Raw genomic sequence first — 23,464 nt, forward strand, 5'->3', positions numbered from 1 at the left:
CTTCATGGGAGAAGCCCAGGATTACCAGCCTCTCTAAATCTTCTTCAAATCAATATCAGCCTTTGCCTCTTTCTGTGCTATTATCAAAGAGAAATTCAAAAACCCATAACTGTCATTAAAAGAGACTGACTGATGAACATACCACAAAAATAAAGCTGAGCACAGTCTCTGAAAAAGGACTGTGCAGCTGACTTCAGCTGGATATTAAACAGCTGGGGAGCAACAGCCCTCTCCTTAATTAAATTACTTCCCCCTAAGGCATGAATCCAATGGAAGTTAGTAGCTTTTTGCAGAAGTGCATTGGCTGGATATAGTTTTACAAAATAATTAACTGAGAACTGGCAACAAAAAGGTCAAGCAGGTTTCAAAGACAGGCCAAAGTCAGCAACATGGGGTAGGGAGAACAGAATTCACCAATGGAGTAGTAGTATAACAAGTTGGAAGACTTGAACAGGGAATTTAAGATCTTCATTTGAATCAGAATCACCAGTGGACAAAGAAAGAAAATTAAGAATTAACATTGACATCGAGCCAGATGTTTTATTCCAAGATTTTGGTTCAAGATCTTTTATATTAAGAACTACTGCAGCACAGGGAAAGACAGAAGAATGGCTCCTGGCAAGACAAACACTAAAGCAAAGCAGATTTTGAGGAAAACATACTCAGCTCAAAAGAGTTACCCAAAAGAGCTGACAGATTTAGTGAGACAATTCTCTCACATCACAAGCTATAAAAACAATTTGGCTGTATATTTTCCCCTATTACTTTGTGAGAAATCATCACATGAAATGTTTTCCACTTGCAAACATCTACATGGGAAGGAGCAAGGTTGTGAAGGGAAGAGCAGTTAACAACACACACAAAGTATTTGCTAAATCTAATACAATCTTCACTCAATTTTTAAAGTATCCAATGAATACAACTTATACCACACCCGTCAATCACCGAAAACACAGCTGCTTACATGCTACATACTTAGCAAGAGAGTACTTAAAAAATGTGTTGTTAAAATTAAGTATCAGAACCACAGATTTAAGAGAGAGAGACAGACCGGACGGCTGGCCTGGGCAAGGTTTTAACAGCTGTTAGCAGTTTTCCTGAATGCTAGCCAGAGAAATTTAAAACACAATTTATGCACTCTTATTGTAACTAAAACACAGAGCAGTTTTACGCCAGGCACTTGCTGCTGTGCATTGTTATCTATTAAATTTTTAGAGTCAGCATCACAGAATCATAGAATGGCCTGGGTTGTAAAGGACCTTAAAGATCATCTAGTTTCAACACCCCTGCTCTACGCAGGGTTGCCAACCACTAGAGCAGGCTGCCCAGAGCCACATCCAGTTTGGCCTTGAATGCCCCCAGGGATGGGGCATCCACAAATGCTAGTGGTCTGATTTTCAGAGCTGGTATCATCCACTTACAAGAGGACATTACTACCTCTGAAGACAACAGGCTTCAACTGTCTAAATGTGGGAACAAACACTAGTGGTGTGTAAAGTTTACTTGATATTTGAGAGGAAGGCTTTTGAAATTAAGGAGAGAATAGAGAAGTATCAAAATGGAACTTTGGATAAACTAATTTGGATAGCAATGTTCATAGCTGCAAACTTAATACCTGTGCCCAGTTAGCTTTCAGGACTAAATCTACACAGAGAATGTAGAGGGGATTTGTTTCTGGATAGACTTGAGATTTAAGGCCATATAAAAATGAAGATCTGGTAAATTGACTTTTTTTTTTTTTCTTTTTCTTTTTTACCATCACTTCTGTTACACTTCTTATTACTTAAAAAGCAGCATTTGCATATGACCATATGGAAAAAGGTTGTATAGGGAATTACCACTTCTGTGAGCAGCATAAGAACTAATTTGAATAATAAAAAATACATTTCTCAGTACTATGCGTCAGTGCAGTGTTTGGTTCAAAATCCGACATATATACCCTCTCCACCCTTCTTCTGTAATGTAACCTCAACATTTTCCAGTTTTTCTCCATGCTACTTTGGCAAAGGCAACACTTTGGTCTTAAAATTTCAGAACCAAGTGTGATATGAGCATCACGATGTGCTCAAAACACAACTGCACATAGCTTTGGAATTACATTTTCTGAGATAACATTTCAGAGTCAGATACAATGCTATTTCCTAATTAAGTCAAAACCCATGAGCTTAACTTCAAAGAAATCCAGTGCTTTACTAATGAAAGTGTGATAAGTTAATGTAAATTATGTTTCCAATCAACACAATACAACTTGAATCACAGAAAATTTACCTTGTAACAAGTAGCTTAAAGAAGCTATGAAGCAAATTGTCCAAAGTAAGCCTGTGCAAAGAATTATTCATTCATGCAAAAAATAATTGGAATGATATACTGGAAGAACTAAGTTAATGGGTATCACTGGAGTGATAGTACACAATAAACACCGTCCACAGACCACTGTCTTATCTCATTCATGGTATGCTCTGATAGCATGCTGTGATTTTTTTTTGAAATTCGATAATATCATACTTTATTAGCAAGCACAGTTCAATGAACCAGTCGGAAGAATAAGAAAAGAACATGTAAAAAATAAAAAGAATTTTCACTAACATAAGATACAGTGGAAATTTTTTAAAATTTTCAGTTATGGCCATTAAGAGGCAGAAAGGTAAAACTGTAGCAATTTCTTAAAATTGCACTTAAGGTGGATAAACATAACAGCAATTAAGTAAAAATATTTTCTTTTTGTTAGAGCTCGTTTGCTGGGTCACACTCTAAATAAGCAAGACAATCAAAGATAATAACAAAAATGTTTTTATATGCAACTTCTAGAGAGTTCAACACGTTGATATACCTTAGAATTAGATTTTATTTTTTTTTCAAAAAAATTATTTTACAATAGAAGTAGAAATAAAAAATTTCCTCAAAACAGTTGTTGTAATTTAGCTGTAAAAGATCAAAACAGATCTTGAAGCTAGGTGATATTACAGTTTTCCTTATGCACATGCATGCTTGAAACAAGGCCAGCTGATCAGTTTCAGAAACACTGGTGCAGTATCTGCAGAAAATAGCAAAACACTTCTCCAAGACAGCGGGGAGGCATGAGAGGGAGCAGTAAAGTAATCCTTCCCTTCCTGAGAACTGTCTTCCACAATGTAGATGACAGACCTTTGTTTTCATGCTATGTATGCTATGGTGGCTACAATGAAGAAAGACAGCGTGTCCTACATCAAGACTGGCTAATGCAAATGAACTTGGATTTTACCTCAGACTAGCAGCTTGAGTTTCAAGCTTCTGAGTAGCCTAAAGGGTTAGACTAGCTGCTAGACAAAGAACAAAAAACCTCCTCTTCACCATTCTTCAAGGCAGTTGACTAACCTGGGTTTGCCAAATGCATGAATAAGATCATTAGTCTTGATCAATATGTCATTAAGCTCAGAAAACCTTTGTTTAATTCTTTCCTAAGAAGAAAATTAAAACATTCAAAGGTGCTTTCACCTTCTGAAAGGTCTCCTGCTACTTGTTCCTGCTTTTGTTGCTGGCATACAGCATCAATCAATGGCATATAACATATCTTGATGTCAGCTGTCTTCAAACACAAGTGAGCTGAATAGTTTGGCATCACCACATCTTCTCCAATCTCCAAAACAGGAATACAAAATGTTATTAAACTTCACAAATTGTGCAAATGTCACCAAAGGTTGTTCCTCACTTAGACAGTTTAACAGAAACCAGGGTATTCTATTTGTTGATACCTTGGGTGAAAATGATTGATATCAAGATGAAACTAGTGTTAAACGGGTTTTATTGTTTTAAGCAGTTTCTAAATAACATTTGTTTCAACACAAGAACAGATTAGGTTTACAAGCATTTGAGATCCATTTACTTTATATTTTTGTGCAGTATTTAGGAATCCTGCAAACAGAGTATTTAGGTAAGACGATGTTGCTAGTCATCCAAAGTAGCTGTTCATTTGAACAAAAGAGAAAACGGAGAAAGAGACACAAAGAAAGGTGCGAAGAAATGGAAAAGAATAACGGAGATAAACTATCAAAGTGGCAGTCAGAATTCTAAGTCCAGACCAGAGACAATGATATTTTTGGTATTGCTTTATGTATCTGTTCACAATAAAATACCATGAAATCACATTAATGGTTATAAATTAATGAATTTTTGAAAGCAGCGAGTACAAAGATAAGTATAGGAAATGAAGCATGCATAATTGAAGACTCCAATTAAGTTTTTTCAAACATTAAAAAAAAAAAGTAAAAAATAATTAATTAATTAAAAAATAGATACCACAGCACGTGGTATTTCCCAGTGTTTGCTGTTGAAGCTAGAGTATATACCTTCAAACCAAATAAAAGAGGAAGTTCTTACACTTGATGACTCTCAACAGGTCTGCAGTAAAAGGGGTCAACTGGATGGCTGAACACTCATCCAAGTTCTTTTGAAATGGATGGAGTCTTCTTTTGTGTGAACAGAACATGGAAAACACACTTGAGAAACTGAAAAATAGGCTACTGGGATCTAGGAAATAAAGTCTACTGAGACTAGAAGAGGTAGCAGAATGACTATGAGAAGTATCTTTTTTTGTTCTCTGGTACACTCAAACAGCAGGGAAGTTCAGACTCCAAAAGACTTCCTTAATTACATCTGGATGGCACATGTCAATACATTATTAATTTTCTTATCAGTTAATAAAACATAATTTTGAGCAAAATATTGTGGCTTCATTGTCCAAATGGTGTGATGGGCTTAATATGCTATGAAGTTGAGGACGCTCAGGTAGGAAACGCAAAATCACCATGAAAACAGATTCAAAAGATCCTGGTTTGCATTTTAGATAAATGGCCTCAGATAACCAAGTTCTCAAGCACTTTTTGTTCTTAATTCTTTCCAAACAGTTTATTTGTCTAGAATTGTAAGTTGTCAGTGTAAGTTATTGATACATTCATTCCCTGAATGGTTTTGAAGAACACTTTTAAGTAAACACTCAAAAATGCACATATAGGACATCATAAGGAGTGATTACTAAGGACTTCTTAGCAAATTCAGGAAGAGGAAAAGATGGTACTGGAAAAGTAGATGGTTAATTTGTCCATGATATGTACTAAATGAATTAAAGTTAAAACAATACAAATTTAATAGACACTGTTGCTGCAGGGATGCTTTGACCAATTTCTCTCTGTTCAGTTGAGTGAACTACCTCACTTTCAATATTTCAGTGAGCTGAAGATGCCTTAGAATTAAAGATAGCATGGTTTACATTGTAGTTACCAGGACAACAATATATTTTGTTATGTTTAAATCTTTAAATAAAATAAATGAATTGTAACTTTTTATAGGTTCAGGGGGTCTTTTTTTGAGAGACTCTTACTTGGATAGGTTGTTCATAGCCAAACTCTCAAAGTTATTTAAGCACTACTCTTGCTCCCTAAAAGCAGGCTCAGATATTGGACAACCCAAAACATTTCAGACAAACTTAAGAGGAATAGTGCATGTCAACATCAGGACAGATAAGAGTTTACTAGCTTTTGTCCCACGAAAAGTAAAGCTATTCATAAACTCAAATAAATAAATCAGAAGCATGGAAAAGACAAACCAAGCCATCTCAGCTATTCAAACAGAAGACTGGAAGGTGAGCAAGTGAAATATTTTGGGCTTGTGTGTGCTAGATGTCTACTATTCTGCAGAGAAACAGACACAATTCAAACACATTACCACATTTTAAAGAAATAGGATAGCTGGAAAATAAATCATTTAAAGTTAGCAAACTCACACTGTGGAGAAATGTTTATTACAGAAGTCGGATGTTAGCAGTTACCTGCTTCAACCTACCAGAGGACAAATCTGCAATGAAATGTAAAATGAATTGCTACAGAATCAACAATATATTGTTAACAGTGAAGAAAAATCAAAGACAAAAATACGATTTGTAAAGTATTCAAAAATATGACAACACTCCATCTATGACACTAAAACTCTTTAGTATGACTAAAACATTAAAATTAGAAGAAATGATCTGAAGATTAAGAGAAAGAGATTTTCTTGTGTCTTGAAAAGTGATGATAAGAAAGGAAGTCCTGACACATGAAATCATAAAACCTAAACAGAGGTTAAAACTCCCACAGTTAGAACATTAGGCAGGATGAATACTGTAGAAAAGCAAATGAGAATCATCATGGAGCAAAGCATTTGCTCAAGAATTGGCTTCACTCTTATACTAAGGAAAATAATATAATAAATATAATAAAAATAATACTAGGAAATCATCAAAGAGTTGATAAGAGAAAGAAAATAACATTTTATACAATAGATAGAACAGAATAGAAATCCTTAAGAAACAATTATAAGAGAATGTAAGCGATGTCCTCAGACAAGAATATAAAATCTAATAGATCCAATAAAGAAAAAAATAGGAAATTTCTATTACTAAAAAGATAATGATACACACAGGGAGAAAATGAGTGGTTAGTGAGACTGATGGAGATGAAGCAAATCCCATTTTTGAGGTTCCCAACATTTTAATCTGAGAATCATATTTGGAGTGACCAAACCCTCCCCAGAAGAGGTGCCAACAACACTTTCACTTACTTGTTACTTTTGGAGCAGGCTTAAACTGCAGAATTAAGCTAAACCAATACCAAAGGGAAAAAAAAAAATAAAAAAAAATCAAAAGAATAGAATGAGGTTGTTACATAGACTTAATTTTGTGAGCCAAATACCAGTTGGAATGTAATTGGTACTATGATGTCTCCTCATTACAGTCTGCTAAAATGTAACGATTTTATAAAATATACATACTATGATGAAAAGAGCTCAGAACACAAACATGGAATTGAACCAATTCAGTGGAAACAGGAGTGCATGCATTCAGATCACATCACTGAAATCTTTTTTATCAAATCACGCAAATAAGATGGCCTTTGGGAATCAGTTAAAGAACCTGTAAAGTCTGTTGTGTGCCTGTCAAGCACAACTGCATCTTTCTAGCTATGCATGAGACTTGAAGAATCCCCAGGCAGAAAGATGGACTACTCACAACATTGGCAAAAACAGTAAATTTTCTAGCTGAAATCAAGTGCCTGAATTTAACCTGGCAAGGATAGCATGGACACGGCCTTCCTACTTTAAGAAAAACAGAAATTATGGTGTAAAAGGGGACCTAAGGGAAGCAGAAAATTAGGATCACTGAGGAGGAAGTAAGCTGTATCTTGGAGAAATTTCATCTCACCATATAATCATAGACATCAGTCCCTGGGCAGTGATCAGAAAAAAATAATTACTGATTAAAATCTGGCAAAAGAGAAAATTAAGGATTAAGCGAAAAGCAGAAATGAGCATTCCTTTGTTATACAGAGAATATCCATCAACTAATGTAAAGCTACAACTATGTAACAGCATTATAAGAACAGATTTTATGTGGGTGAGAGGTACACTTTTTAAGTAGAAAAAAAAAACAACCTGAATATCTTCAGAAATTATTTACTGATGTAACTGGAATTGCAGAACAAACTTCCTTAGGTGAAAGACTCACTTTTGCATTACCTATGGCAGCCTGTAGCATCTAATAACGGGATCTCAGTATCATCATGGTCCATGAGTATCTATCAAACTTGCAAAGATACCATTTCCCATAGATAAAACAGTTTTTTGTTATTTGGGCCTTTTTCAAGTCTCAGAAACTTGGTAGAGACTGCATAAGGGGAAGAGAAACTCCTACAACTGGGGGTTGCTCCTTACCAAAGACCTCAAATTTGGCTTTCCGCAGAGGTAATGTCACTGGAGTACTTGAGAGCTTGGACTGTAAGTGATTTCTTTGACAAAAACCACCATCACCACCAAAAAAAAAAACCAACACACTGAATTCAGGATGTAAATACTCCTGAAGATGTTATTGTAAGTTTCTGACCTAGGGTTCTTCCTTCATCAGGAAGATACGATACTTTTATACAATGTGTTTTTCTCTCAGAAAATACAGGCGGTTTCTTTAGTTATAAAGGAACGTCCACCAGAAAATGGAAAAACAACAACAACAGCAACAAAAAAAACACTTTCAATCAAATAGATAACATCAAATCTATGCTGTTCAGAAATGACATTCTTGTTTAGAAGAAAAAAACTCCACCATGTTAGAGGACAAACCTCATGCTAGATCCTGAAAAAATAAAGAATTAGTCAATGTATTAGAAGAGGATTTGAAGTGAAACAAGCTTTTGTGAGAGAGTTAACAAGCCGGATGCTCTACCTTGACTACAAGTCAAGAGGAATGGACAGAACATTTAATTTCTGTACAAACTTTATGCAAAAGATGGGAGGTTTGCAGCAGCCCCTACAGATGCCACAATAAAAAACAGTAACAAAAAATCTCCAGCCAGTATTGTTGCATAAACATAGTCTGAGCTTGAATGTACATTTAGTTAAATCAATGAACCAATGTTTTGTTCTACAGAATTAGCTGAACATTTTCCAGGGGAAAAAAAAAAAATGTTTATTTGCATTATTAATGAAAACATGAAAAGATTATCTCACTTAATGTGATAATTACTGTACTTCACTTTAATACTGTCAAGTAAAAGCTGTATTTTGTGAAAATGTGTTAAAAGGCAGGCTTCAGCTTCTGCTATTCTCAAAATGATGAAAGGCTTCAAAAAAAAAAAAATCAGTCTTACATTCTGTAAAAACCTATGACTAAGTAATCTTAGCAAGCCAATAGGACAAAATCATTTTAAGATTCATTACACCATGTAAATCCATTGAATATTTGAGACATAAACCAGTCAGGAATGCAAGTCTTAACACAACCATCAGCCCAACCTTATATCAGATTTGATGACATAAAAATCAGACACTCATACATTCTCTTTGTACAGCACTGTGAAATACTCTGGCAAGTCACTAGCTGTTCTGTCCACCAAAGTGCAAAGCAGGTTGTGATAAATGGTAATAAGGACTTTTTTTTCCCCCCTGCATAAAGGACAAGCTATGTCATAAATCTATAGTAATCTGGACAGACAAATGCATGAAAATTCAGTTATAATAAAACTACATGATCGGTGAAAGCTTCTGTTTACTGTGTCCACTGGATTTTGAATTAAGCCAGGTGTAAAGTTCTCTCAACATTTTCCATACATCTGTATTTCTTATTTTTATTATGAACATGTAGTGTTGGAACTGCTTCAACTTTTATGAATTGTTTTTATGCCCATAACCCCATTTTTTCTGTCATTATTGATACACAGTTACCCTGCAGAAAGTTACAAACTAAATCTAATGTACAGAAATTTGTTAGAATACTAATTAGCTGGTAAGTACAACCTCTTCCCATTTTTAGAGCAGATTCGGATAGATAATGAATGGAACAACAATTTTGTTTCTAAATCTGCTTGTATTTAGATTTAGGACTGTCCTGCTCATTAGGACAGAGAAAGCATATGGGAAATTAAACAGTAAAGTTTAATCTATATTCTGTTTCAATAGTGTCTACTGAGAGTGGCTAATATAGTAATCTATATAAGATTCAAAACCAGTTAAGTTTCACAAAATGCTTGAAAGTTAACATTCAAAAAATGCCAACAAATCTCATACTAGTTTCATTCAGGGGTTTAACAAGGATTTGTTGATCATTTACTATCATAAGAAGATAAAAGACATAATCCAAACAAGTGGCAGTAATATAGCTTCTCATTTGCTTTCATCTTTTGTGCTAAAAACGATTCTCCAGGGGAAGCACAATTGCTACCTCTTAATTACTAAATTAATGTTAACTGTCCAGAGGTCATAGGCACACACCTGTGCCATACAAGGTTAACATTATCGTCTGCAGCATAGAGACAAAAACCTTGGCTCTCAACACTCTCCCAGGTAAATGCACATACTTGTGTAGGCCCTCACATAAAAGCTAAAGGAAAATGGTATCACAGCATACATGGGGGCACTTTAAAAATGTATAAAGAAAACAAACAAATAAAATTATAATAAAATAAAGTAATTAAATTAAAATATAAAATTTTAAGCTTTATTTCCCTGATCCATGGCATGCGTGACCAATACTGATTAGGAAAGGCAATTACTCACAGACACTTGCCTTTGCTTACACTAGATGTATACTGAAATAGTTTCCTGCTCTATGAAACACTGCTCTGCAAATTAGGGCTAGAAAATGATTGAAATATATAGGTAATAGCTAAAAAAGACACACACAAAAAAACAAAACAAAACAAAACAACAACTGCATTTTCCACTTTGATATGGCGTATTTAAATTCCAATTTTCCTTCAGATTTTAATGCTAATTATCACATACACACATAATAATAAACTGTTGTGAAACTAAGCCTCAAACTCAAATTCACATGCAGAATCCAGTAGCTAATACTGTGTTACTAACACAGTAGTGATGCCAAACCATCATTCTTAGCTGACTGTAAAATACAACACACTGCAGTGGGTACAGCCTAGTAATGCAAGGAACATTTAAATGAAGATTCAAACAGGTAAGGAAACAGCAAGGAAGCAAAGATTAAAAGGATATTTAACAGAAACCTATCTGCTTGCTCTGGTTTTGAAGCAACAAATATTTTAAAGCATCATAACATTAAAAAAGAAGAATCTCCACTGCTATACTTTCTTCAGCTGTTAAAATGTTATAATCAATGCCAACATTCACTCAAATAACTAACCTAAGCAACGTAAATATTTTATTTCTCTTGGAAGTTTTATACATTCCCTCCACCCAAAAATATGTGGGTACCTAGTAAGTGACAGACACAAGTGAAATGAAGCAGAAGCCTGGTTCTGTAAGCACTCCATGTCATAACCCAGTGTTTCCAGGTACATGGTATAACGGAGGCGGGGGAGGTCCAAAAGGATATGCTACATGGAAAAACAGTTTGCTGGCCACAATTCAGAGTTCAGCTGGCTGCCTTAGCAACTCTCAGGATTGCGTATGTGAGTTAAATGCTCCCAAAAACTTAAGTTGTCAGTGTGGGAGCAGCCATCCCAGCCCCGCAGGGAAACCCTGCCAGTCCATTGTTCAAACCTGAGCCGACGGGATCGCTTGCCCTCTGCAGACTCTCAGAAACCAGCAGTCACCAAGACATGGTCGTTCTCTGCCTTCTCACCGAGCAGTAGGGCTAAAGACCAACAGTGACTGGCTGCTGTGGGACACACATGTGTACGCAGTCAGCTGTAGAGCTACAAATGACCACACAATCAGACTCTCAGATGTGGTGTTTCCCTTTTCCTTCTGTAAAGGAGTTGAAGGTTGTCAAATGCTTTTGCTGAAATTTTACTCAGCGAAACTCCTGCGATGGACATTAAATAGTTCAGAGAAATCAGTATTTTCTGTTGCACTAAGCTTTTCACAGGACACTGATTCATATCTGCTGGGATTAGTAATGTCCAACAGTTCTCACCCCAGAGCTGGCAGCAAGTCTGAACGGACGGGCTGTCTCACCTCAGGAGCAGTCTTCCTGCAAAGCCTCATGGCTCTTTTGAAGGCCAAGCAGCGAGGTATCTGGCACAGCAAGCCAGAAGACAATTAATTTCTATGACCCCTGGGTTTTGCCAATAAATATTTTCTCCAGATTTACGAAGAAATGTAGATGCTCTGGTTTCGTATTCTCTTATGCATAAAGTATTTGGAAACCAAAACCTATTTTCCAGCTTAAACTTGCATCTGAATCACTATTTTCTAGTAAGAGGATTAAGATGAACTTATACTGTTCCTTGTACATTTACATACTGCCACATTTGCAGCATTGTCTTCCTGCTGCATAGTCATTTAATAGCTGTATTATAGCTATCTCTCCTACTAAAAAAATGAGAGCTCTATATTACATTGAAAAGTAAAATATAGGGATGAAAAAAAATTGAAGTGCAAGAGATAAGTAATTCAGTTGTGGAGAATAAATCTTCATCTGCTCCAGCCACTACTCTAATGCACCAACCTCTTAAAATGTAGGGTTTGTGATTACTTTGCCATGCAATAAGAAGTTTATAACTACAAATTTATCATCTTTATAAAGAGGTGAATCATAAACTCATGAATGGTAGATACAATTTATAGACTAATAAGATACATGTGAATACAAAATTGAGCTTCCCCTAGGTAGTCTGTATCACAGTCCACAGTCTCCATAAAGAGAATTTCCCTGTAGTTGAACTGCGTCTCTTGCACGGAACGTTTCAGTTGTAGAACTATACTTCTAAAGAGGTTTAGTGGCTTTTACATGCTTAACACTTAATAATTTTCTTCATTTAAGCATTTTAGAGGTAAAGAAAATAACCATTAAAGGTACTGACCAGATACAGAAGTATTGTATTCTTTATTTCTTCCATCATTCTTTCAAATGCTGAAAGAAACTTGCAATGTGCAACTTCAGTCAGTATTTACCAGCTTGCCAACTATCACCTTCATCAAAAATCCTTTTGTGTGATATTGCTCTATATGATCAACATAACATGGCTTACAAAATTCATTTATTACTTAGTACTATGTGAAAATCAAAAAGGTACACATGGAAATTAATGAACACATATTTTTAATGTATCATATATATTTTATATCATCATCAGAATTAGCACATCTGAACAGTCCAAGCTGCAAACATGATGCATCCTGGACTTGTATATGTACGAATATGGTAACAAAACAAACACTAAAGTATCTTAGCATACATTTGGATATGCTTAAAAACTCAAGAGCAAATTAAAACTAAGAATTTTATGTTAAATTAATATGTTATTAAGCAAACATGAATTAAAATCATTGTTTTAAAAACCAAGTAGACCACTCCAATTCCATTCTAACTTCTGACCCTGAGGTTGAAACATAATGACAATATTTATACACAAAAAACAAGAAATGCTTTCTGTTTGTTTTTTGTTTTGTTTTTCTTCAATACTAGAGTAATACAGTATCACCATTAAAAAAAAAAAACACACACAAAAAACAAACAAAAAACAAACAAACACACAAATATTAAATAGATATTTTAAGAACACTCATTTCTAATATTGAGTGATGATTGCAATTCTTTCCTTTTAACCTTGCTACTGATGTTATACCATTGCTTTCAAAAACCCGCACTCATTTGCCCTCAAGGGAACGAACAAAAAGAAAAGATACCATCTTGCTACACTTAAGAAACTGGGAATTTGATGCATATTACTTATTCCTACTGCATCATCTAAGAAGATACCCACTAGGGTTTTGCAGAAGAAAACTGCAGATAAGACAGCTCAGAAAAAGGAAAGCTTAGCCATTAGAACATAAAGAAAGTAGCATTCCCAACAACTGTGTTGATTATGCTTAGTAAAAATGTAAGCCAGCTTCTATGGCAAGTATTATAATAGTAAGACTAAATATTTTTTTTTGCATTTAAAAAGAGGGCGTATCTTCTCTCTTCATAAACCATTCCAAAAACTATTCTTCCAAACTTCAGCCAAAGCAGAACATTATAGTATCATGACATAAAAGCATGAGGAGCATACATGTAAATGCACTGTGTGTCCATTATGCCTGCACTTTTATTTCCCAGGCTTCACACCACAGTTTTGGTGTGTGTGTATCAGAGCAGAACGTTAACAGGAGAGACAGAAAAAAAACACTCTCATTGTGTTTCTCTACCTCCAGAAAAAAAAAAAAAAGGTGCATTAGTAATAAGAAAATTCTGTAAAACACAAGCACTATGCACATTCTGCTTAAATAGGAGAGCATGAAGAACTGAGTTGCTACAGATGCTGAATAGACTTCGTATCAAAAATGATGAAGCATATAGAAACCTTGAAATTACACCAGAATTTTCTAGACTGCGCCTTTTGAAAAAATAAATAGGTTCAAGTTATGTTTAGTGCCATCCAATCATCAAAGTAGTCTGTAACTTTAGAATTATTTTGTTTTAACTTCACTTTGCATGACTCAATTCGGACTTCAGTATTTGTGTGCGGATGTCAGCAGGCTAAGCACAATCAGGGCATGAGCAACAGACTGGCAGATATAACAGCAACAAAGCAAGACACAGGAAAATGGGGACTGCAGCCAACACTCTCACTGTGAATTTGGGTACCATACTGTAGCTGTAGCATATGCGTACACAGAAAACAAATAATGTTTTATTACAAAGAGGACAGTTATCATGACATGCATAAGAACTCCAAGTCTCCATCTCAAAAAAAAAGCTATATAATCCGCTTTAAGAAAGACAGCTTCTGAAAAATGAGCACTGCAAACTGCCAAAGAGATACCCCTAGAGGCTTTTTTATCATTATTTTACCATACATCTCAAAGAGATTTTTTAAGCCCAGTTCCGTATTTTTCACTTTTGTACTACCCCTAGTTAGTTACGCCCATACTACAGTATAGCCTAAACTCCTCCATGTTGACTGTTAATCTGATTCTTTATAGAACAGCCCTAGACAAATTATTTACAATCTTACAATTTTACAAATTATTTACAATCTTACAATCCTACAATCTTATTTAAAACAGAATTAATTTAGTTCTAAGAAACAATTGGAAGGAAGAAATAAGTGCAAAGATGAGAATAACAGTGTAACATCAAGTATTTATGATAAAAAGAATAATTTATGGCAACGAAAAACTTATCTTTTACATTAATTAAAATCCAGTGTAAAAATACTAAACAGACTTTTCTCCCAACTACTTTTCTTGTGGGTACATAACTAAGAAAAAGTAAGCAAGAGTTTTATGAGAACACCCATTAAACTTCAGAGAAACATTACACCGTTATTTCTATATTCTTTAGAGAATTATTTCTATACTCCTTAGAGTAAATCTTGTGTAATAAGACAGAAAATAGTGCCTGCAGAAGGGAGTCACTTTATAGTCACACTATTTCAAGGTAAATAGCTTTTGTTACTGTTCATGATTCTCAGTAAAGAAAAACTTAATTTCTAGTGATCACTGTCATAAAAACTTTTGCTATGCCTTGTATGTTTTCAGGGCTTCTTTCAAGCTAGAATTAATGTAGATGAGGCTATATTTTTTTCCAGTCATACAGCCAGGGAATTTAATAATTTTCTTATTTATACACCCATATAAGAAAGTGAAGGCTGTAAAGTGAATTCAACATACATTTGTGTTGTTCAATAAAGATGAGCTACAACTAACTTGTTTTCAGCATTTTTTTCTGATGTGCCTATAATAAAGTTCTACACATAATAAACAGAATAAGTCTAAAGCAATTTCCACTTTACCACAGCTTCAGTGGGAACTTATAGCAAACTATGCTTTCCCTCAGTAGTATTACAGAAAGGGTTCAATAATCACAAGTTACACCAAAGTAACACCGTAAGAACACCAAAAGTAGAACAAAACCCATGCACTTCTGGCCATTGCCATCCTGACATACAGACAGCAGAATAATTAAAAGCCTACAGCCCAAACTCCAATATCCTCCAATATCCAATATTTGGCATGAAAGATGATGCTATATAATGGGAACTAGCAATTTCTAGAGAGGCAACAGATCTAATTGAACTGTGGCAGCAAGAACTCTTGCTTACCTATTTTCATTCTCTCTCTATGAGCTAGCTGAAATCTGATTAAACAATCTGAAGTAGTGAAGATAAGAGATTCAGAAGATACTGATATCTGTAGGCAACCTTTCTTTCCTCCTTCCATTCCCCCTTCAGAAAACATCCTCAGTATATTTCCTTGCTAGAAAGTAAAGATGCAGTAGCATTAGATAAGAAAAAAAGCAAAGAAGTACTGTACAAGCCCAGATTAAAAGACTGCCCTCCTGAAATGACATTCAGTTTAACTGCAGTGATGTTATAATACAAGAATATCTTAGAGTGCCTTATGTTTGTCTCTCCCCTAGTCACTATTTTCAGCCTAGGCAGTTAAGCACTAAATATTCAAAATATCTTCATGAAATTATGCAGGTGTTCATCTTTGAAATCTTTCATCAACTTGTATCTCTTTATGTGACCTTTGGAATCAAATGCAAGGAAAGAAGACTTACAAATTTAGCAACTTGCTTTGTAGAAGCACAAACTTAACTATTAAGAGACCTAAAGATTCTGTGGTGAAAGGAACTTGTAGTCCCTCAAACTTGTAGTCCCTTGTAGACCCAGTGATCACTAGGCTCCAGTCTAGACACAAAGATAAATCTACTTTTGTGTGCATCTGGTAGAAAAAAAAAGAAAAAAAAAGTTTCTACTTTTTAGTGCTAATTTAATAATTTTATAAACACAATACTTTTGAAATAAGAAGAGAAGCATTGTGATTAGTTCAGACTTCAACTGTAGACAAAAGAGAGTGAATAGTCTAGAAAATGAGGTGTAAATATACAGATAAGTACAAAATACTTTCAGCATTTTCTTAGCAGAAAATGTTATAAGGATTATAAACAGATGACATCTGCATTTGCAGTAGTTAGACTGAAAGAACGAATGTACTAAAACTCATTAAAAAAGCCTGCATCTGAAAGACTTCTCATGGTTTGTTAGGTCCACAATTAGCACATCTGCAAAAGAAGCTCTACGAAATCTCTCTCTGAGAATCAGGAGTTAATTTTCAAGAAGAAAACAAAACACATTCGTGCTGCTGAAGTAAGGGATGTTGTAGTATGCTTCATAATTGTCCACATTTTTAAGTGAGTGGAAAAATGTACCTAAGAATGGTATATAGTTATTTACATATTTTTAAATGACCCTGGTGGTCGTTTTCAAATTCTAGTTTCAATAACTGTCAGGATAATGTGCTAAAGACACTACAACCACTGCCACAAGGCCTGGGATAGCTTCTAAGCAGCAGGATGTCTGGAACAGTTGCAAATTTAATGACAGCTCATTTAGCTGTTTATCTTTCAACATGGACTTAATAATATTTAGGAGCTTACTGTAAGGCCATCTTTCAGAAGAAAATTATGTACAGTTACAAATTATTCACAGTGTTCAGAATTTTCTTGATCATCCAAGTAATAGTATTTAGAAACAAGCTTTTGGGAAGATTTTTCTGCCTCTATTGTTGTATCAGTCAAAAATGAGCTATTAGAAAATATAAAAGTTTTCATGTAGAAGACTTCCAAACAGTAAGATACACAATTGCATAAGAAATACATAAATAAAATACACAGTTACATAAGAAATACAAAAAGAGACCATGATAAATGTCCAGATTGTCCACATAAGCTTTTCTGGCATGTGTCACTATGACCGGAATGAGAACAAGGTCACACCAGAAGACTAGAACATTGGAAACAAACAAACAAAAAAAAAAAGTCATACTGAAACATACTGGATTAAAATTATATTAAAGAAAATTATATTAGAAAGTTTATTATATTAGTCGAGAAAGCAGACTATGAAAAGTTTGATGCAGACATACAGATGGTGCTGGAAAACCTACAAGTAGCAGACATCCAGCATGACTGGGAAGAGACAGTAGCCCTTGAGCAGACTGTCGTGTCTGTGCAAAAGGAGGTGCCACCTCACCTGGCTGCCATTGCAACAAAACAGACGAAGCTCAGGGCAGATCAAGAGAGACATGAGACAGACACTGCTGAATCACTTAAAATCCGTAAAAATAAAAGGATGAAGAGGTGGCCTAGAAAGCTGCTGAAGCTACCTGGTTTTGGCTTAACTCCTTGTAAAGAAATAGGGAAGAAGATAGCATCCCTGAAGCCGGTTGTCTCAAAGGACTATGTAACATCTTCTCTCATTTTGGATATTAAGTTTCTTCGGACACCTGCAGCAATAATCCATTATTTGCCAGGCAACTAAGGTTCTAGTTTACATTGAAGTGATTAATCACCTTCCAAAATTTCAATTTATTTTCCACTGCTCTCATTTACTATTGGTCCTTTACTTTCTTTCTCCAACTGCATGTAATTGTGAGCCTGCATATGCTGAAAAAATCAATTCTTCATTACCACTGAAAGTTACTGAGGCTAGAACAGGCTTGCTAGTAGTCCTCTGATTTTAATGGAGTAGAAGGTGCAAAAAAGAAGAGAACTTTTAGCCTGACAAGGCCTTGACTCTCGCTTCTGGCAGCCCATGTTTGCTGATCGTATTGGAAAGCACACATATTTCCAGCATGAATTATGAGACAATCCCGAGTGAACAGCAGCAGCCACCCACAATTAATGTTATGCTTCCATTTCACAACACACGCACAGAAACACACACAAAAATTGGGAGGCAAAAAGCTTTTCCTCAGCTTCATGCTACTTCCAAAAATACAGACAGAGCATTTCAGCCTGCCTCTAAACTTCCCTATCTCCTTCTCCACTCTCGCCCTCTCATTTGTCTAGATGTTGGGTTACTCTCCTATTGCCTTACGAAGGGACCGTAATAGGGAAAGATTAATAAAGGCTTTGATCAACATCACAATTGCTTTACAAACCAGAGAAGTAAGATAATGCAATACTGCAATTGGTCAACTGCAAACAAGAAATCTGAAAACACATTACCAGTGTAAGGATTTTTAATGGGTATATATTCACATTGTCCCTGAATATTTGAGTAATTACAGAATATGACATTCAGGTTCTATAACTGAAATATACTCCAATTGTTTGCCTTTATGAGCAAAAGTAAATTTCAGTGGATTAAGTTTCAAAATTTTGAGATAATTAAATCAGTCTTGCTCTTTTTGTAACTAAAACCACCATCTTTCTGAAATATAATTTATGCAGAATCTCGAAAGTTCAGACTACTTGAAAAAGAAAACAACTCACATTTCGAAAAAATGAACCTGCAATTAAAAGAATTTCTGATATAAGACTATAAATTTATTTAGAAGCTGCTGCTTATGTTCCTTTTTATGCAAACATATTGAAATTAATACCTCATCCAAATGAATATCTCCTCCTCTGTATCAGTCAGTTTTGGGAGTAGTCCCTCCACATCCACAGGTAGTGACCAAAAAATATAAAAGAATAACTGCAAGAACCCTCATAGAAGCACAAGTTGTACAGGACTACCTTCTAAATTTATCTGCAAATCCTCATTTCTTTTAAATTTCTTCTCCAGAACAGTTTACAAATGACTCTTTCACTAATAAAATATATATATCAATATTAAATCTTTAGGTCAGCTACCGGCCTATCAACAACATTTTCCTGAATGTTAAAATTTAAAGAAAATTAAGTGCAAAAAGGACAGCAAAATTTAAAGAATGCATTTCTGAGTACAAAACAAGGCTTCTCTAGTACAGCTTTTCAGTCTGATGGGTTTGAATTTCAAACTACAATTTGTTATCCATCTGGATACTAAACCAAAAATGTTGTCACCTGGCTGGACAGAGGGTCTCTAAATACAAAGTACTGCATATCAAATAACTGCAATGGAATATCAGTCTTTGTTTTTAAAGTACACTTCTAGGGTTTCTGCCTGAGGAAAGAGTCCTCAAAGGTAGGAAAAAAAAAAAAAAAGTGATGCATAGTATCACAATTTCAGAGGGTCTAGAATGCTCCATTCTTTTAAAAAGTGAGTTTTAATGAAAAAAAAAAAAAAAGTTTTTGAGAATTCTAGCTTCTCTATAAAACATTCTGCACTCAGTGGGATACGAACAAATCCCCATCTTCAGAAGGAGATACCTCTGCAATCAATTCTTGGCTCTCCAGAGGAAGGAAAACATTTTACTATTTTTCTGGGAGAAAAAAAACTCCCAGAGTATTTCACTGGTCTGATGGGGAAAAGAAAGATTCAGGAGTCCCTAGTATCTTTGGTATTCAAAAACCCAAGAGATCACGTGGTTCATTTTTTTTTTCTTTCTTCCCTTCATTTTTACTTCCTGTATTTCATGCTTATTTGCTCAGACGTCTGAAATCAAGTTATTAAGCACTTAACTGATAACCGTATTATATTTTGGTGTGCGACTTTACTTCTTCAGCGGGTCAGCCTATGGAATTACTGGTTTAATAGAATTTTAAGTGAAGATACTATCACAGTAGATGTCACATTTTAGAGATGAAGGTGCCATTTGGAATATACTGATAAGGCCCTGTACATTTCCTGTAGGAAATTTCTAAGATGACTTTATGACCCTAGGAATATGAAAAGGAGATATAGGGTGTTCTACTTTTGTTTTATTTTTCCTATTTGATAAATGGAAGATGGAAATAATCCCTTTTGGCTATTAAAGTAGTTCAAACACTTATTTAATTTTAGCTATTTTGGCTGTAGGCTCTGGAGTTGTCTGCAGCAATGTTAAGTCCTGGCAATCTTTGCTTTCAGACCTTTATGGGAATATCTATATGGAATGCAATAGCTGGCTGCTGCCGTAGGAGGAGAGACTACAAATGAAGACACTAGGCTCTTAAGTGCAAAAGAAAAAAAATTAGTTTTACAGATGTGCACATGTCCAAATATCCAAAACTTTTTCTCTGTCCTGCATAGCTTCCTTATTCTGCTGCCATATGGTATAAGGAATTTTCCATTTTAGCATTCAGAGACTGTTTCCTAACAGGAACTACTAGATAGTTTGGTAGTTTCTTAGTAAGCAGGATAAATAAAGTTTATTATTATTCAAAAACAAGACATCAAGACAATTATCTTTTCCTTGTAAAATTTACTACAAAAAGCCTGTGGAAGAAGATGTGTGTCGTAGATTACTTTATATTCAATGACCAGCTGTTTTAAATTTGGATATTAACTAATTCACGCTTTTCTCTGTGCAAGAGCTGAATGATATAATAAATTTCCATATGCCCCAACACGTGCCAGCTATAATAGGTTATCGAAAATCCAGCCGCTGTTATGATAATAGCTGCCAACGTTAGAACTACTGAAGAGAACAATGAATCAGCTTCAAGTCAACCAAGACATAAACTGACTGAGTTCTAAGATACGTGGGAATACAATATAGCTGTTCATTTAAAAGTAAAGTTGACCCAAAGCCACACGAAAATATCAAGAATCCACGTGCATTGTTTGGGGTGGAAAATTAATTCCAGATCAACATATAATGGCAACAAAGATAATAAATAGTGAACCTGTATTTTTATAATCAGCTCCATTTCAAGCAATTGCTGTAAATGTACAGGAACACGCTATAAATGACAAAAAAAAAAAAAATGCAAACAGACTCTATTCTGTTGTAGTTTGCTTTTCTTTCTTATATTTTGCAATTCTTGCATGACATTTTACATGCCTAGACTGCTGGATTTTTGAATAATCATGAAAAATCAACTATAAAAATGATTATGAGAAACTGTTTGTTTTTGTTTTAATATCCAATATTTTAACGTAATTTTAGAGTCAAAGGTATCCCTTTGAATTAAATCCCCCCTCTTAAATCATTAAAAGAAACATATAAAAAAAATATTATTGAGCAAAAGTAGCCAAACAAGATAACTGAATTAATTCTCCAGACAGATATTTTGTATGACAATTGGCACAGTAATACACACAGAAATATGTCAATATTTAATTTTAAAAGCTAAGAAGACTTCATTGGATATTACATTAGTACTTGTGGTTGCACCTTTGCATGTAAATGGAACTATTGTGTTCGGGTCAGCATAAGTACAACATTATGATATATACTTTTACTTCTTACAATTAACTGTTCTTAAGGAAAATAATTTTAAAATTATACTATAAATCACCCATTCCATAAGCAGGATGATAGTATTGCTTTATCAGTGTAAACGTACACCAGCCAAAGGACATAAAATACTGTTTGCTCAAAAAAAAAAATACCCATTTACATTACCTGGAGCTGGCTCATCTCCATAACACAAAGCACACAATGTTCAAAAGCCACATTAAAGAAGACTTCAACAATTTTAACTTCAAGCAGTCTACATATAGTGTTTAAGTATAAAAAATAATCTAAGAATGTATTATTTGAAAAAGATTAGGAATATATCAACAAATTAAAAGCATGTCATGCAGAGATTTAAGATGCTTATAAAATCTCAAGCAAAGGGTCAAACCACATCAAGGATCATACAAAAAAAGTCAGACTTTGAAAGCTCAAAGAAGTTCATTCTTTTTTAATACCTTAATGAAGAAGTTGCAAGTTATTGTGTTTTCAGCCACATGTTCTTGACATTAAAAAAACAACCATAAACAAACAAACAAACAAAAAAAAACAGCCAACAAACCCCAAACCACTATTATTTTCCTCAAATATTAATAGACTTACTTTTCTTTAAGGAAATCCACTACTCGTTTGAAGTCTGCCACGCAGTATTCTCTTTTCATGTCCATGAGCACACTGTCAGAGGCTGACTGGACTGGTATGTGCAGAAAAGCATACACTCTTGGATGATTGAGAATCTTCGCCATTTCCTATGAGTTATTCAAAAAGGAAAAAAAAAATAATAATTATGAAACCAATACACAAATTTCCTTTAAATTCATATGTGATACATATCATTTGTAACACTTCTAAAACCCAAATAACACTGAGTTACAGTAGCCCAGTTGAGAGAGTAGTGACATATGAAAATATATGGAAACAATTTTGTTTTTAAAGAAAGAAGAAAGCTATGGGATTTCATTTCCTTTGAGATAGGCCTGACATTCCCTAAGTAGTACTAGTTATCCATTTAGAAGAAAACTTCAGAAAGCACTGATTTTCACAATAATTTTCTTCTGAAGAAGATGGTAGCTGTTTTCAATTTCATTAGATGGCAAGGGTTAGCTGCTTTCCTGTCAGAGTCAAAAGAGTTCTCAGATGCCAATATATGAATGTCTCTAATTGGAATATCCTTAGAGTCGGCAATTTGCTAATTAAAGTATATCTGATCATTTGCAAGACTGCTCCAATACTAGTCTGAAATCTCTTAACTGTGTTATTACAGACTCCAGGGATTAAACGTGTTTGGTTATAAAATGGATAGAACTAAGCAGTGGACTGCTAAAAGCACAGTAATGGCTTGAAAAGAGGCAGGGGATGTTATGCATTATGTACAGGTACAAAAGGACAGTAAGAAAACAAGGTATAGGTAACAGAGAGTGCCAAAAAAAAAAAAAAAAATCAAAATCAAAGCCAGACCAAACCCCAGACTGCCTTTTCCCTTTGGTTAAATTATCCTTATCTCGACCCATGAAACTTTTTTTTTTTTTCTTTCCATCTTATTTTCTTCTCCCTCTGTTCTTCTGGGTAGGGGAAGTGAGAGAGCAGTTTTGCTGGTGTTCAGTTGCCCAGCAGGGTAAAAACACCACACAAGGACAACAAGAAGGGCTTCTTCAAGTTTATCAATAGCTAAAAAGATGACTAGGGAAAACAGGAGCCCGCTGCTGAATGTGGTAGATGTCTTCAAAACAAAGGATATGGAGAAGGCAGTGATTCTGAATGCCTTCTTTGCCTCAGTCTTCACTGCTAAGACAAGATGTCAGAAATCTTGAACCCTAGAGACAAGAGAGGAAGTCTGGAGAAAAGATGACTTTCCCTTGGTAAAGGAGTATCAAGTTAGAGATCATTTAGGCAAACTTCACACCCACAAGTCCCTGGCCCCCAGTGGAATGCACCCACAGGTGCTGAAGGAGTTGGTCAATGT

General features: G+C 34.9%; 1 protein-coding gene across 3 annotated transcripts in view; it reads right to left on the bottom strand.

Annotated features, from left to right (window-relative positions):
• The window catches only part of CDKAL1 (CDKAL1 threonylcarbamoyladenosine tRNA methylthiotransferase), a 427,133-nt gene that overhangs the window by 124,858 nt on the left and 278,811 nt on the right, over nt 1–23,464 (bottom strand). For all 3 annotated transcript variants that reach the window (XM_082753985.1, XM_082753986.1, XM_082753987.1), the window contains one exon: nt 22,105–22,250. In XM_082753985.1, coding sequence (XP_082610111.1) covers nt 22,105–22,250 — 146 coding nt within the window. The remainder of the gene's footprint in view (nt 1–22,104; nt 22,251–23,464) is intronic.

The sequence above is a fragment of the Aythya marila genome (assembly GCF_965140915.1).
Source record: "Aythya marila genome assembly, chromosome: 2".
Taxonomy (NCBI): domain Eukaryota; kingdom Metazoa; phylum Chordata; class Aves; order Anseriformes; family Anatidae; genus Aythya; species Aythya marila.